Below are 16,649 nucleotides of genomic sequence, written 5' to 3' on the forward strand. Positions count from 1 at the left end.
TGGCTAGGTAAAACATTAAAATTTTCAGCTTTCTCTGCTTTAATATGCACGTAGTGTACAAGTACAAATGAAATAAAAAAATATTACACAGAAACAAATTAATAACAAATCAAAATATTATTTAAACGTGTTTTTGGATGGAATGTATAATGAAACGAAGTAAAGATAATAATAAAAACTTTCAAAGATCATACTGTGGGCGAAGGGGTTTCTTTTATCTTTAATAAACTCACAATATACCAGACGGCATAAACATAGACTAAGAAAATATTTAAATCCACATAGGAATACACACACGTATGAGTAGTTATAGGAATAGTTCGTGTTTACAAGTATATCGATAGTGTTGGGTGGGTGACGACCTGATGCGATGTCCTTGTGCGTGCTCGAATAACATTTACGTGACGCGTGGGGTTCAGCTAATTGTCTGACTTGTTGCTTTAACACCACCGAGCGACTACATATTTACAATAGTCTTCCTAAATATTCGAATTAATTGACAAATAAAACGTAACAATGAACTTTACTTACGAACGGAAAATCGATTACGGAATACATTAATTATGAAATATACCAAAAATATTTTCGGTATGTCGTGGAATTTATATTTATAAAGGTTCGATTCGAGGGAAATTATCAAAATATTATGTATTTATAGTAAAATGATTTGAAAGGACAGGGGGAGAAGTCAAAAGATGTTCGAGAAACAAGCGATAACATATTTTGGACATTAAAAAAATAAAGGGGGAATAAATGACTCGTTTAAATATAATTTCAAAGTAGACCATCGATCGACCACCAGCAGGAGTGGCTAGTTCATTGTCCATGTATGCACATATGTAGTATGTATGAATGTGCGGCCCATAAACATAGAATAGTAGGTCACTACTAGCAAATACGTCATTGAATAACACGATCTCTGCACGTTCGATTATGTCGAATTGAGAAGACCTCCATTGTAAAGGTCGACTGATGCATCCGTTTACATTTTTAAATGTTCTGATTTAACGTCGCCTTTAATAAGCAAATAATATCTAGTCTAGGAAAAAATACGGATGATGTAAAATGAAATTTGTTCAAGTAGTATCTGCTGAGCGGTATTCTGAATACAAGAGCCACTCAACACTGCTGCAGCATAAAACGAAATGAAGCTACATTTCCATAGTTTGTCTTTAATTTAAAATATAAATACAAAAAAATTATAATAGCTTCAGTCAAATATATACGCGAACACTATAAAGTTAATTTCACTTTCAGAAAGTGCATCAATTCATTTAAATTACTCTTTGTTAATTTGCACGCCACATGTCAATTTGGGCGATGTGAATCTCATTACAAGAATTACTTATTCCCTTGATGTTCCAGAGAGACTTTATTATGAGTATCCTACTTAAGAGGTTACTTATCGGATTTTTGGCAACATTCGAGAGAAGAAAGCTCGTTCACTTTAACGTTAAGTGACCTTTTAAGACAAAAACTTCTACGGCTATAAGACGGTGTACATGTATTTACGGCTTAACGGTTCTTTCGCATGCCTAAAAAACTCCGGGATTTCTTAAGGCTGTATTTTGTAGGTTATTTTCAAACAAATGATTTTACAAAGAACTTGATTCGTTAGTACATATAAGTTTTTTGTACTTGCTATTTTTAACCACATTATATACAATTAAACTTTGCTACAAACATATAGTATTGTAAACATTATTGTAATATGTTGCTTCTATTATTCCCGCTTTCAATTCCCACGGTAGATGTATCATTTGTGACTTATCAAAATGTACAATATGCTAATATATGAACGATTTGATACCATATGAATAATACCTATTTTAATATATTATTCAACATATGCAGACATAATGCGTTATTATTAGTGCAAGAAATCGTATGTCAAAAATTGAGCATATTACGAATAGAAAAATATAATTTTGATTCATTAATAAAATATTCAGATATATTACTAAAGTCTTAGCGGTAATTAATGTATAATATAATGTTTTAAGAAGACATTTTATAATTTAAAAAGTTACCTGTCTTATGAATACTAACATCATTATAAATCTGATTATTTGAAAAGAGCAACTATTTACGAATTTCTTGCCGTTTCTTCTCTTTAGATACTACTTTTCGAAACGATGGTAGTGTTAAAAATGTTTACAATTAAAAAACATTTATAGTAAGGTTTACTTGAATAAAATACATATTCATTGGTATTTTAAAATAAAATCCTTTTTTGGATTGTTTTTCTTAGGCGTCTTATGCCAGTTACGATGTTATATCTAATATGTCTGCACACAACTATAAGCGAACAGAAGCACTTAAGACGAAGCTGGCGTATCATTTTTCAAAATATGAGAAATAGACTTCGACTATAATAAAAGTGAGAGTGCTAAAATCATATCTTCGCTTTTTGCTTCACTTTGACAGGTAAAAAATACAGTATCATCTCTATTTGCATTTATTTAATACTAGCAGATCCAGTTGCGAGTTGTCGTGACTACGTCACACGTTAAATTATATATATCAAATCAAATCAAAATAAACTTTATTCAAGTAGGCTTTTACAAGCACTTTTGAATCGTCATTTTACAATTAAGTGAAGCTACCACCGGTTCGGAAAGTAGATTCTACTGAGAAGAACCGGCAAGAAACTCAGTAGTTACTCTTTTTCAACATTTAAAAAATACAAAGTCATATTAGTTAGTGATGATAATGTTTATCCAAAAAACTTTTTCATATCAGGTTAAAGAACTTTAGTACTCAATAGCAGTCATCCTCGGTTAAACTGGATATATTTACAGATTAACTTAAAATATTACGTTAATATAAACCTTTTTGTATACCACATGGGTGTTTTCATTTCATGTTTTTAGTTCAAAAAATGACGGACTTCCATACAAACTTTCAACCCTTATTTCACCCCATTAGAGGTAGAATTGCCAAAATTCCTTCCTTAGTGTATATCTACTTAAGACAATAATCCTTCTAATCAAATTTCGTGGCCCTCAATTTCATATCTTACGCTTGATAATGAATCAGTCTGTCAGGACATGTTATTTTATATATATAGATAAATAACCTTACAATTTACTTTACAATGAGCAATACATATAACTTATATAAAAATATTGTTTTAGTGGTAGAATCTATGGCAGCACAAAACAACATTCAATCAAAAAAGATAAATAATTTTTAGCAACATTAAATTTGTTATAGCATAAATAAAGGCAAAAAGAAAAAAACAGCTGATTTTTGAAATGCGCCTCAAAAAACAGATATCTTTATAGATATTGCTAGATTAAGTAATTGGAGATCATATTACGGGATCGTAACAAAATCGTGTATTTTATTTTGAAGTATACTTCAGTGTAAATAAAATGATCTTCCATTATCCTTAGCACAGTAGCGAGCTCATAACGTAATAGACGTTAGGACGTGACCTTTGCGAAAGTGGGACGTGATACGTTTCCAACGTAGTTTTGGGACTCTGAGAATATTGGATACAAATAACCCGCTTTTTACGACCGACGACGGTGGTGACGTTTCACCTTGTAATATACGAAATTATATAATTAAATAAAACATAGTTTAATTGTAGAATTTTTTACCTATTTATAAACAATGACAATTTAGAACCAATAACTTATATAATATAATTGATTAGTTTTTAATAAAATTAGTTATTAAAAGCTCATTTACTAATTAATAATCGTACTATTTTATATTTTTTTAATTGAAAATAATATTCTTTTCCATTAGTACAGCATAGCATTTTTAAGGTTATGACTATCTATTGAACTTTACTAGTAACTTAAAAACGATGTTTCTTAATGTTCAGATAAATAAAAAAAATGATTTATCTCTTTCAGTCATCATTGATTTGACGTTTGAAAGAAGGAGATACACGAAATTATTTAACTTAATTAATTTGTGAAATGGTACAAACATTTATAGTTAAGACGTATTGAAAGTTAATTAAGTTTCGCAGACGTCATATGAATCTAATAAGGGCTAACTACTCAATTAAAAATGCACGTGTTGTATATATAAAATGAGGTCGTATAATACAGCTTAATTTAATAGAAGCTTTTAAAGTAATCAGCGTGTTTATAATAATTAAATAGTGACTGTGTATAACACAAATTAATATCATTCTATTTATATTATTAACAAACACAGTCAAATAATGGAGACTCACACTTTGCCCACGATCTTTTGTTCTAAAAATAATCGAAAAAGGTTGTAGCACTTTGCAGAAAATAAATAAAAAAATAGAAAAAAAATCTTTTTCCACATTTGAACTGCACAATATTTAAATATTAATAATAATCCAATTGTTATACAATATAGAAGCATTTCGATTACTTATTGATTATCAAAAATCATTCTACTCGTTCGGAAATAAACCCACATCTGAGAAGAACCGGAAGTCAAAAGTCATAAAAATGTTCGTTTTTTTTTCGCAAACGTTGTGTATTTTTATTCATATTTATATTTGAAACCTGACTGCTATCGTTTCATTCTGTCATTACTTTAATAATATCCTTCAACACGCAATGTTTCCACGAAAATTTATTACACGTATATGAGAATTCAATAACTTAAAACTCTTGATTGTACTTAATTACTGGGTATAATGATTTTAAGTAACGAATAGATTGCGTGTCAGCCATACAAGAACTGTATTAATAATTCTATGGTGTATATTTTATATTATTTCGAAGAAATGGGGTGTACTGACGGAGACAGTTCATCCCTTCTGTAGATCAATGCTTCGCTTGCTTTCACGTCACGTCGCCGAGATAGGATCTTCTATCAAGATTCCCGGTCACTCCGCACGTCCGTTGCGTTGTATACCCGCTCATTGAAAACTATTAACTATAACCATAACTCCTGTCACCATAATTAACAACTATTATTGACATTAAAAAAATACATGTTCATATGCAGATATTTTACGAAAATCGAAAGATAAATGATGAATAACATCACATCATACGTTTAATTGGCTTTGAAATCAAAAAAACGTTACCGAATATTTCTAAAAGTATTTAAAATTCGTATGACATTAATATAGCTTTGGATTTTGTAACTTTCATATTTGAATTTTAAATTTTAATGGAAATGAAATAAAATATTTTAAAAGGATTATTCACAGTGGATTATAATTATCGCGAGATAATAAGTCTGAATTTCAGCGAAGCTCACCGTCGAGTTAGTTTAGTTTTTTAATTAAAACGAAGTATATTTGTTATCTCGAAATGTATACGAGTTAAAACGATATTGTGAGAAATCTCCGTGCTCATAATCACGCTGTAAGACTCGACGCTAGAATAAAATATTATATCCCAAGAACATTATAGTACTAGAAACTAGTATTAAAATAAGACTTACAATTTCATATACATGTATATTTGTTTTGGCTTATTTTGTCGAGACCTTATACAGACTTGTGATAATTCAAACCTACGAAACATTTTTATTTATAATTCAAAACACGAAGTGATTCTTAATACTAAATCACCCTTTAAGTAATACGTTATCCTACCACCAAAAAGCAACATTGTATTAATAATACCCGGTTGTAAAGGTCACTGCAGGCATAAGACGCTTAACATGATACAAAGTCAGAACCTATGGCTGGTTTAGAAATGTATTGATTTTAAGAATAAATGAGTTTTTCAACCTAAATATAACCAACTTACTTTCAAATAATTTTAATAAAAATATAGTAGTAAAAATATCCCTTTAAAAACCGCTATAGACATATATCAGTAGCACGCATTATGTTAACAAAATCTTTATAACATATAACATAAATAGACATATCGTATGTAATATTTATACACTGCATATTTTTACAGGATATACTTTATGAAATTATTAAGTTACTTGTAGTTCCTGGAACTTGATTTTTATAGCACCGCTATAATTTCGTAATAATCAAATAATTATTACTAATACAGGTTAAGTCAAGTCAAGTCAGTCAAGATTAAACGAGCTATTTTATAGTAACAAAGCAGCCCCTTTTCTTTTGAGAAAGGGGAGTAATAACACATGGTAGGTTGAAACTTAGATGAACTTATTAATGAGATTTTTTTTGCGATATAGGTACTGATATATTTTTTTAAATCAGTATGTAATGTTGTACCGCTCAAATATACTTGCAACTGCGAGCGGATATTGGTTAATAAATAAATATATTATAATCAAATTTACATTGAAAATAACAATGTAAAATTGATTTAGCTCTGACTCTCAGCGTGACAAACGCAGTAATATCTACATTAAGCAATATCGAGTATATTACATCCCGATATTATTGTATAAAGAGCAGAGATGGCCCAGTGGTTAGAACGTTTGCATCTTAACCGATGATTGCGCGTTAAAACCCAGACAAGCACCGCTGATTCATGTGTCTTTATAATTCATCTCGTGCTCGGCGGTGAAGGAAAACATCGTGAGGAAACCTGCATGTGACAAATTTCATAGAAATTCTGCCACATGTGTATTCCACCAACCCGCATTGGAACAGCGTGGTGGAATATGTTCCAAACCTTTTTCTTAAAGGGAGAGGAGGCCTTTAGCCCAGCAGTGGGAATTTACAGGCTGTTGTTATATTATTGCATATTTTGATCTTTTCCGGTATATGATCACTTACTTATTCATCAGATATATAAACTACAATAGGATTTCGTAATTACCATAACTTAATACAATTGTAAACAGATTTGAAACGACAATACCATTTAGTCACACAAAATCAACCAATCGCCAGAACTCTTTTCAACTCATCTATCATACAATAATTGCTTTGACAAAGCAACGAAGGAAACGCAAAAACACCATTTGCAACAGTATTTACTCGTTATGTACCTCTGGCTACATATTTAGAACCTTGTTCGGTTATTTGTAGTAGAATAAAATTAGTTACAAAGCATCTATTTTCCGTGGGCTTGTTTCCGACCTAATATACGACCTATTTGTCTTGGTTTTATACGGTTATTGGGTCAAATACCTGTGGACATTCTTCTTGTAATTTATGCTAGAAATAAATACATGTATCAAACGTTTATTGGAATCATACATCAAGTACTTTGCGATATACGAATGGAATTTCATTTCCCTATCAAAGTGATGAATATCTACTAATTTAACATATTATGTATATGTGTATATACAAATGTAATACAGTGGTCTCTTTGATATTTTAATAAACGATAATCACTCCGAAATCTAGTAATACTTCTAAGATATATTAATGCTTAAAAGTAAGTTATCTAGGCGTTAATAACAAAGCGAATTAAGAAGAAGCATAAAAGCACAATACTGATTGCAATAAAGCAAGACGTACTATTACAAAAGTCGGTTAAAAATAAATCAATCAAATACTCGAAAACTATATTGTTACAGTATTCACGAAGAATAGTGACATGGTGTTGTAGTTTGCACTATAGCTCCGAGCGTACATACAAAGTTACATTAGAGATGATCTCGCCAAAGCTAAAGGTCAATTACTCGTAGACGCCGTTTTAGTGGTCTATAAAGTGTCCTTTGTCGAGGCAAATAAAACTGGTTCGCGATTACATTTGCGACCTTTTTATTGGCAACGATAAACTGTGAATTAGAAAGTGGCCGAAGATAAGAAAGTGAACGAAATCATGCGTAGCAAAGTTCAAAACAAGTTTGTGACTTACGAGTGTGCGGCGAAAGTTCGTACGATCTAAACTTATGGCCCTAAGGAATCATAGGCACGTTTATAAACTTTGGCGAAGTAAAACCTTCAAGGACGGTATTATGCATATCGATTCGGCGAACGAACGGGCATCGAACCGCGAAACGAGTTAAAAATACCAACACAGGCAAGTGGACCGGCATCTGCGGGCACACCGGTCGGACTACTCCGTGGTGCCACATGCGTTTGTTTACTATCGGCTTCGATCGCGGCGACAGCGCCTGAAGCGACCGAGTCCGCTGGAACGCAAAGTCGCGAGCGCTAAGAATACTTGTTCTGTTCCAACTTACGACGAATGCCCCAATCCATTTCGGAAAGGCGCGCGGAGCGGGCGGCACGCGGCGCGACGTCTGCGAGACGACTGCCGCGTCCTGCCGCCCGCGCTCTCCCGTTGATGTATTCCCATTGTGAACCGCAACGAGCATTGTTCGTTCCAGAAGTCTACGCGCGAATAACTTTGCCATGACCACAGACTGAGAAAAACTAGCTTCGCTCTACGACTGGCTCGTATCGATGATACGGTCGACGGATGTGTGACGGCCGATTCAGAATGATAACCGAAGCTTGTTAGACTACACGGATATTTTAGTACTTAAAGTCAAAACGACTCCATAAATTAATCAGGTGTTAATAACTTGCATAACATGTTGAGCATATCTGAGTTCTCGTGTTTAATCAGAGGTGAAACTAAAAGTTTGGATTACTTTTCGTGCGCCAAGAACTTTACGGTGTATGGTAAAATAAAATTAATTCAAACCTTGTACACTCGATGAAATATGTAATCAACTACGATGGTATAAGATTAACGTGTTGTTTTAGTAGAGATTGTACATGCCTTTTGCTTACAAATCACTCGTTAACGATATTCGTATCATGTGTGTAGTAACGTCAACCGTTAAAAGTGGACTCAAATTAGTTAAATGTAAAAGGTCACATAAGTTATTTAAGCATTTTTATTTAAAAGGTGTATTGATGGTTGATTGACTATAAATCAATAAGTAAGTTTAAAGTTCTATATTGTATAAAGGAACTCGAGTTTGAGTTTCGATTAAGTAAGTCTCTTACAAGTATTGACGAAGAAATGTCTTGTGCTTCGTGATTTAGCGACTTGTGAATAGTTTATCTTTGGCTGTATTTGTCAAGTAAGTTATGTCCTATTCAAATTATTCCCATTTGGATAATAGTTTGTTTAGAATATATTCGAATTGAGTTAAAACAATAATGAAATTTGGCTTCTATAATCTAAATTTATACGGACAAGTGGCAAATACTAAATATATTACATAGTTGAGCTACTTAAATATTATTACTAGTTTAAGATGTCGGAATCAATACAGGTTTATTTATCGTTATTGCTCAAGTCTTTAAGTTACTATTGCTGCAAAATGCGAATGAATTATAAACGAAGATGTATTGTGCCCTATATTTTAGAAAAGAAAGTTTAAGTGGCACTCTCTGTAAAACCGTCCAAATTGAGGTGTACATAGTTTGTATAGCAGTAGTGGAAAACTAGCCACTCCTCTCATTAGCATTACTAAAGAAAACGACTACTGCAACAGTATCATTCAAGCCGAGCTTTGGAGTTTTATGACTTCAACATTTTAATATAAATAACTATCAACTCGCCCCAACTTCGCACTGGTAGAATTAGGGAACATAAAACGTTTATAATGCAATATTTGTAACAACGACGTCGTTTTTAAAGACCTCCGTGGTCCAATAATGTGTACACCAACCGGTACCGGTACCGGTACACATTACGCCACTCCTTACGGTCTCGGGTTCGATTCCTGGATGAGTCAATGTAGAAAATGTTCACTAATTTTCTACGTTGTCTTGGCTCTGGGTGTTTGTGGTACCTTCGTTATTTGTGATTTTCCATAACACCACTTGTGTTTTAAGCTACTTTAGCTTCTTAAATCGGGATCAAAATAATGTATGTGATGTTGTCCAATGTTTATTTATAACTCTCATATTACGCGTTGCCGTCAAGGATGGTTTTGTCATCTTCAACAATGATCGTCCGATCTTAACGACAATTTACAAAAAAAAACTAATCAATTATACAGCTAAGCCTTCTTCATCCATCAATCCACCAATGATCGAAAACTGCATGAAAGTCCGATATATGAAAACTGTAATATCGTAGTGTAAAAAAGTAATCGCTTTATAACGTATGAAATATCGATTGCTATGGTAATAGAGTTGCTAATTCCTATACACACGTATACCTACGTATCACTAATTACTATCACAAACACCTGTTAATTGCGACTTGTCTGAAGTTTGACGAAGGAGAAAGCTTTATAGTATTATCTACATCGACATTTTTTAATGTATACATCTTGAACAGGTATAATCAAACAAATTATCGAACTATTATAATATATTATATAAATACTGATTTTCTTGCCGGTTCTTCTCGGTAGAATCTACTTTCCGAATTGGTGGTAGCTTCACTTAATATAGTTGTTAATTGACGAATGAAAAGTACTTGTAAAAGCCTACTTGAATAAAGTACATATATTTTGATTATTAATAGTATCGGAGCGGAGATGGCCCAGTCGTTTGAACACGTGCATCTTAACCGATGATTTCGGGTTCAAACCCAGGCAAGCACCACTATATGTATGTGCTTAATTTGTGTTTATAATTCTTCTCGTGCTCGGCGGTGAAGGAAAACATCGTAAGGAAACCTGCATGTGTCTAATTTCCACCAACCCGCATTGGAACAGCGTGGTGGAATAGGTTCCAAACACTCTCCTTAATGGGAGAGGAGGCCTTAGCCCAGCAGTGGGACATTTATAAACTGTTACTTTACTTTACTATTTATAGTATAGTGTCTTTAACGAAACGATTACCTAAAATAATGTATTCAATATCAATAAGATTAGATGTTTTATGTGGATCGGGTATAAAAAAATAACATTCGCCCAGTAAGACACGATACACAACTTTCACATAAAAAGAAATCTCATCTTTCCCTATGAAAGTTTAAATACTCAGTTTCTTAAAACCTTCCACTTGAATCGTTCTGTTTATTGATAAAAACCGTTTCGAATGCGTACTGACGGCGAGATACTTTTGCTTAGAGATACTTTTGATTTGTTTATTAAGTACTAGCGACCCGACCCGGCTTCGCACGGGTACTTGATATGACTCTAATCTCGTTATATTATGACCAAATTACATAAAATCATTATAAATTGTAGCCTACGTGTTATTCTGATGTATAACCTATATTAAAGAAAAATTACATCCAAATCCATTCAGTAGTTTTTTCGTGAAAGAGTAACAAACATATATACATACATCCTCACAACTTTGGCAATTATAGTATTAGTAGAATATAGGATAAACGTTTACAGATGAAATAAATGCAGCTTCCGCTCAAATACTACTTAGAAGTATCAAAAAGAATAACAGATACATTTATTTCATATTTTTATATATTTTAAACACTTGCAAAATTGATAGAACTAATAAATAATGTATCGAGTTATGATACGACATGGCGTCGGTAATTTGAATATAAATTGAGAGAATATTTTATATTTCAGAGTGTATTCATTAACTTTACTGTAACAACTTTGATATATATAATTCATGCGGGAACCGTAACATGAAATTCATTAAAATTCAAATAAGCACAAGTCAATGACAAACAACTAAAAGCAAAAATTGTTTAAATGCCAGCGCTGTTATATACATATCTCATACATAGTGAGCAAGGAGGGGGGGGGGGTGACTGGTACACTGTCATTGTCTGTACCCTTGACGACGTCTATACGAAATTTTATGATAAACAATTGAGTAGTTAAACGTAACAAACAAATAATCAAACTTATAGTAGTAGAATTTATAATATGAGTTACTTTTTTTCGAATTTTTATAATTGGTATATATAACTAATATTTACTTGAATATAAAAACTACATATAAACTTGTGCATTATAGTTAATAAACAAAAACGAATACAAATGTATTAATTAACAATTTGTTAATATGTCAATAATGAATGTATAAGGTGACAGTACTGTTGACGTATTACGAAAAGGCGGTTTTTCGCAATACTAAAAATTCGACTCAGAAGAAAAACATTGTGAGTTCCACTAACATTTTATGTGATTCTGTCCCATTTACCCACAAACCCGCTGGGGAACAATCGTAGTGTAATAATTTTTACCTTCTCCTATAAACATATATATTTATGAGCCGTTTACGAGCCGTTACGGTCTTGAACATAATATACGTAAAGATCGATTTTGCCTTAAATTTTAACCGGCAGAAGTTTAAGTTTCTATGTTTTTATCATTCATGTATATTACTTACATTCACATATACATTGATATCACTTATCAAACCAAATATTAAAATAACCTTCGTGCTAAAACTATTAAATTAAGACACAAACAATAATTTTTGACTTTGACTATTAAACTAGGAAAATAGATAATAAACCTTAGATTTGCATATTCCATGCGCTACAAAGAGCGTATGATCAATTTATATTTATTTATAATTCAACACTATTACACTTAACAGTATTCCCACTTTTCACAGTTTCGTAAATCCTTAATATTCGCTTCATAGATTAATCAAGCTTTAAACCAATATCGCGTTTATTTGCTGTCAAATGTTGTTCATTTGGCTTTTTCCTGTTATGGTAGTAGTAAGTAGCTCGATAGCTTTGCTATTAGCCGTAAAATGGATTAACTATAGGTGTATAATAAAACTATTATATTGTATGTATGTGATAATGTTACCATCGCATATTATTACATATATTATACATTGCATATATTATTTTTACTACATATTAATAGTCGATCTGGCAACGTGCAACTTTGTCACACTAATTACCATATATTCGGAAAATCGTAACGACAGCATTTGACAATTGTATATTATAAATATGATCAATACCGTAAATGTAAATTAGTACAGTCATAATACAGCCATAATTTTACCGCTGTAACAGCACTGAACGGAAATTACTAAGATTGTCATTTTAAGGCATATAAAAAAGAAGGAGGTTGTCAATTTGAATGCTATATTTTTTTATGTTCCTTTGGGAATAACTTCTTCAAATTCATTATTTTGTTCGAAAGAGGTTTATAGGTAGATTTTTAGATCTCATTTTTACTGCATGTGTTGCTCCTAATATTTTTATTAAAATGATTCCCAAGTTGTATACTTTCGCAATGATACTTCAATTTTTAACAATCCCATTCGTCGCGCCCAATCAGATTGCGTTTTTCCTCAACTAATTCAAATGCGCAAGTGACACTGAACTCTACGTTCTACATTACTCTTGGACTTTAATAAAATACGAGCAAAGAAAATTAAATATATTTTAATTAATGTAACGCAATAACATTGTTAGCTATTCAATGTTAGTTACTAGCTGGTAAAGCTTTATTATCCGTTTCATATCAACGAAGATTATCGACCAATATAATGAATTGCGAAAAATAGGCATTTTGAATGAGGCGAGTTCTCATTCAGTGTCGTCGGAAGTAAAGTAGATATAAGTAGTTCCACTTAGGAACTTAGGAATTGATTTTATAGTGCATAATGTAGCATAGCTGTTAGAAAATTGTCATTCGTAAATGTAAGGTTCCACTGGCTGGCTGAAAATTACCTTTTTAGTTTTTTTTTTTTTTAATCATAATGAAATTGAACCTTCTTACTAATAAGTAGACGAAAATGTATAATGACATGTACTCACTGCGGTGGGGATGCGTCATCACAATGGCGAGAGGACACTCGTCGTCTTCCAGGATATATTCCGAGTTGTCTGTCGTGTCCACCTGCATTTTGAAATTACCGTTAAAATATATACGACTCGAGTTGGAAATATCATAATTTTAAAAATATAATTAATTGTAGGTAATTTTAGGCAATCATTACGATTTTACTCACTACGTCATATACAGTGAAGGTGGTCGGTGGACCGGTAAATGGGCCACCTGATAGTAAGTGGTTACCACTGTCTACACTTTGGTAAATTAATAAATATTAATTCTTTTTCATATCACAGATGCGTCATCAACCTTGAGAACTTTAGATGTCATGTTCCTCGAACATAGGTTCGAGGAACATGACCTAATCGTTACACTTGCTCACTCTTTCTTTAAACCGGATACTTATATTAAGTATTGCTATTCCGAGCCACAGTATAGCACATAGTACTAAGCTAGACGATCTTGCACAACGTATTTGAGATTAATTAATAATAATATAATACATACAACAACAACAAACAACAACAACAGCCTATAAATTCCCACTGCTGGGCTAAAGGCCTCCTCTCCCTTTGAGGAGAAGGTTTGGAACAAATTCCACCACGCTGTTCCAATGCGGGTTGGTGGAATACACATGTGTCAGAATTTCTATGAAATTTGTCACATGCAGGTTTCCTCACGATGTTTTCCTTCACCGATGAGCACGAGATGAATTATAAAGACAAATTAAGCACATGAATCAGCGGTGCTTGTCTGGCTTTGAACCTGCAATCATCGGTTAAGATGCACGCGTTCTAACCACTGGGCCAATTCGACTCGACTGATAGTAAGTACTGTCCAATTATCATCCTAGGAATTCTCGATCTTATACCTATCGTACACTTAATCACTCTTTCTTTAAACCGGAACACATATATATATTAAGTATTGCTATTACGAGCTACAATATAGCACATAGTACTAAACCAGATCTTGCACAACTTACTTGAGATTAATTTGGTTATCATACATACATACGTTAATACATACATTATGTTAAACAAAAATGCAACGAAAAGTTTCAAAAGTCAACGTTACAAAAATGAATACATATATAAAGAAACATAAAAGGTCATTGGTTCCCAGCCTACCTGCACGACGCAGTAGTGGTGCGGCTCGTGTCGCGCCAGCCCGTACTTGTCCAGCATCTCGCGCAGCACGCCGGCCGCCGTGTCGCCCACGGACAGCAGCAGCGTCTTGTACGGCACGTCGGCGCACAGCGACGACCCGTAGATCTTCAGCGTGCCACCTGGGGGGGGGGGGTGAGACACGTCAGCGCAAGCAGAAACGACTGACATTGTGCTTTTTTTTATGGTATTGGTTGGCACCTGATGGTAAGTAGTCATGACGATGTAAGAAATATTAACTATTCCTTACATCGTCAATATGCCAACATCTTGGAAACTAAGATGTTATGTCCCTTGTGCCTGTAGTTACACTGGCTCGCCTCACCCTTCAGACCGGTACACAACAATACTGAGTACTGTTATTTGGCGGTAGAATAACTGATGAGTGGGTGGTACTACCCACTACCGTACTACCCAGACGGGCTTGCACAAAGCCACCAAGTAAATGCATGTTATAAAATAAATGCTTATTATAAAAATATTAATTATTAGTAAACAAACAAAAAAAGGGTATAATATTTCAATTGTTTGCTTACATAAAACAGAGTATTGTTTTTTATAAATATTTGAGAAGTTCCTACAGAGTCTAATAACCTCGCTAAGTACTTTATCAATTTCTTCTTACTTATAAGAAAAAAGTGAACATCATATTTCATGGGACAGAATTATATTTAAAAGATGATAAATAATATCTTAAATAATATTATTACAGAGTCCTGAACGAAAAGGAAGGATTCTTAGCATCTATCCTTAATAATAAAATGATCACTATAATATTATTCGTCCTTATCTCGAACTACAGAGCCCTGGACGAAAGAAGAAGGATTCTTAATATCTATCCTTAATAATAAAATGATCACTATAAGTCGATCAATATATCCTTCCTCCTCTCGACTGAGTGTGTTACCGGTGTCGGGCCCGCCGTCCTTGGAGCGGAACTGCTGCAGCTTGCGCTCGAGCTTCTGCTGGCGCCGGCGCCGCATCACGGCCTCGGGGTTGCTGATGCTGCGCGTGAACGACGTCTCCGGCAGCTCTGCGCACACATGTCGGAAGACCATTGTTTTATTGCACTTCAATACTTTTCCAATCGGCAAGAAACAAATTTATTGTATTTACAACGAGTCGAGATGGCCCAGTGGTTAGAACGCGTGCATCTTAACCGATGATTGCGGGTTCAAACCCAGGCAAGCACCGCTGACTCATGTGCTTAATTTGTCTTTATAATTCATCTCGTGCTCAGCGGTGAAGAAAAACATCGTGAGGAAACCTGCATGTGACAAATTTCATAGAAATTCTGCCACATGTGTATTCCACCAACCCGCATTGGAACAGCGTGGTGGAATATGTTCCAAACCTTCTCCTCGTAGGGAGAGGAGGTCTTTAGCCCAGCAGTGGGAATTTACAGGCTGTTGTTGCTACAACGAGTTACAAAACCTCAATTATGTACACTTTTCTGTGACTTCAAGTGACGCTGAATCGTCGCGACTGATTCTAATGCTTTACGATTTGTGTTGTTGAATAGGATTGAATAGGAAGCTTACTTTTACTCGCAACTAATTAAACAAATCGCCAAACCATGCGGTCGAGTCATTACTAACAACTGTGACTCAGTATAAAACAATGTATAGTACGACACAACTAAGATGAAGCATCGGCAAAGTTCGTAAAAACGATCACATCGGGATTAAGTACGCTATCTCAAATTATCCACATTTATTTGTTATTTGAGTAAGATGTTTACACAAACGTAATAACTTGTAATGTCATATGACCGAATATATTCGTCAATTTGACTTGCTGTCTCGAGTGGAACTGACGCGCGAATCTATAGCGACGCATAGCGTCGAGTGGCGCGATAAGAAACTATTTCTATTGGTTGTATGAATCGGCAGTAATCGGTTTCATTGAATTTGCCGATGCTACATCCAAGTTGTATCGTACTAGACCGTTATCGAACATCAACCAATTTTAATGACAGTAAATTAACATCACACAATCTAA

The 16,649-nt window shown here is 33.7% G+C and overlaps 1 protein-coding gene across 6 annotated transcripts in view; it reads right to left on the reverse strand.

The window, feature by feature from the left end:
- LOC124530608 (afadin) overlaps positions 1 to 16,649 on the reverse strand; it is a 65,730-nt gene that overhangs the window by 28,136 nt on the left and 20,945 nt on the right. For 4 of the 6 annotated variants that reach the window (XM_047104840.1, XM_047104841.1, XM_047104839.1 and 1 more), the window contains exons 7-9: positions 15,556 to 15,681; positions 14,613 to 14,770; positions 13,467 to 13,548 (exon numbers count right to left, since the gene is read on the reverse strand). In XM_047104840.1, coding sequence (XP_046960796.1) covers positions 13,467 to 13,548; positions 14,613 to 14,770; positions 15,556 to 15,681 — 366 coding nt within the window. Of the gene's footprint in view, positions 1 to 7,697; positions 7,848 to 8,025; positions 8,060 to 13,466; positions 13,549 to 14,612; positions 14,771 to 15,555; positions 15,682 to 16,649 lie in introns of those variants that run through there. The other 2 variants (XM_047104845.1, XM_047104846.1) reach the window with 2 other exon arrangements.

This window comes from Vanessa cardui, chromosome 6 (assembly GCF_905220365.1).
Source record: "Vanessa cardui chromosome 6, ilVanCard2.1, whole genome shotgun sequence".
In the NCBI taxonomy this organism is placed as follows: domain Eukaryota; kingdom Metazoa; phylum Arthropoda; class Insecta; order Lepidoptera; family Nymphalidae; genus Vanessa; species Vanessa cardui.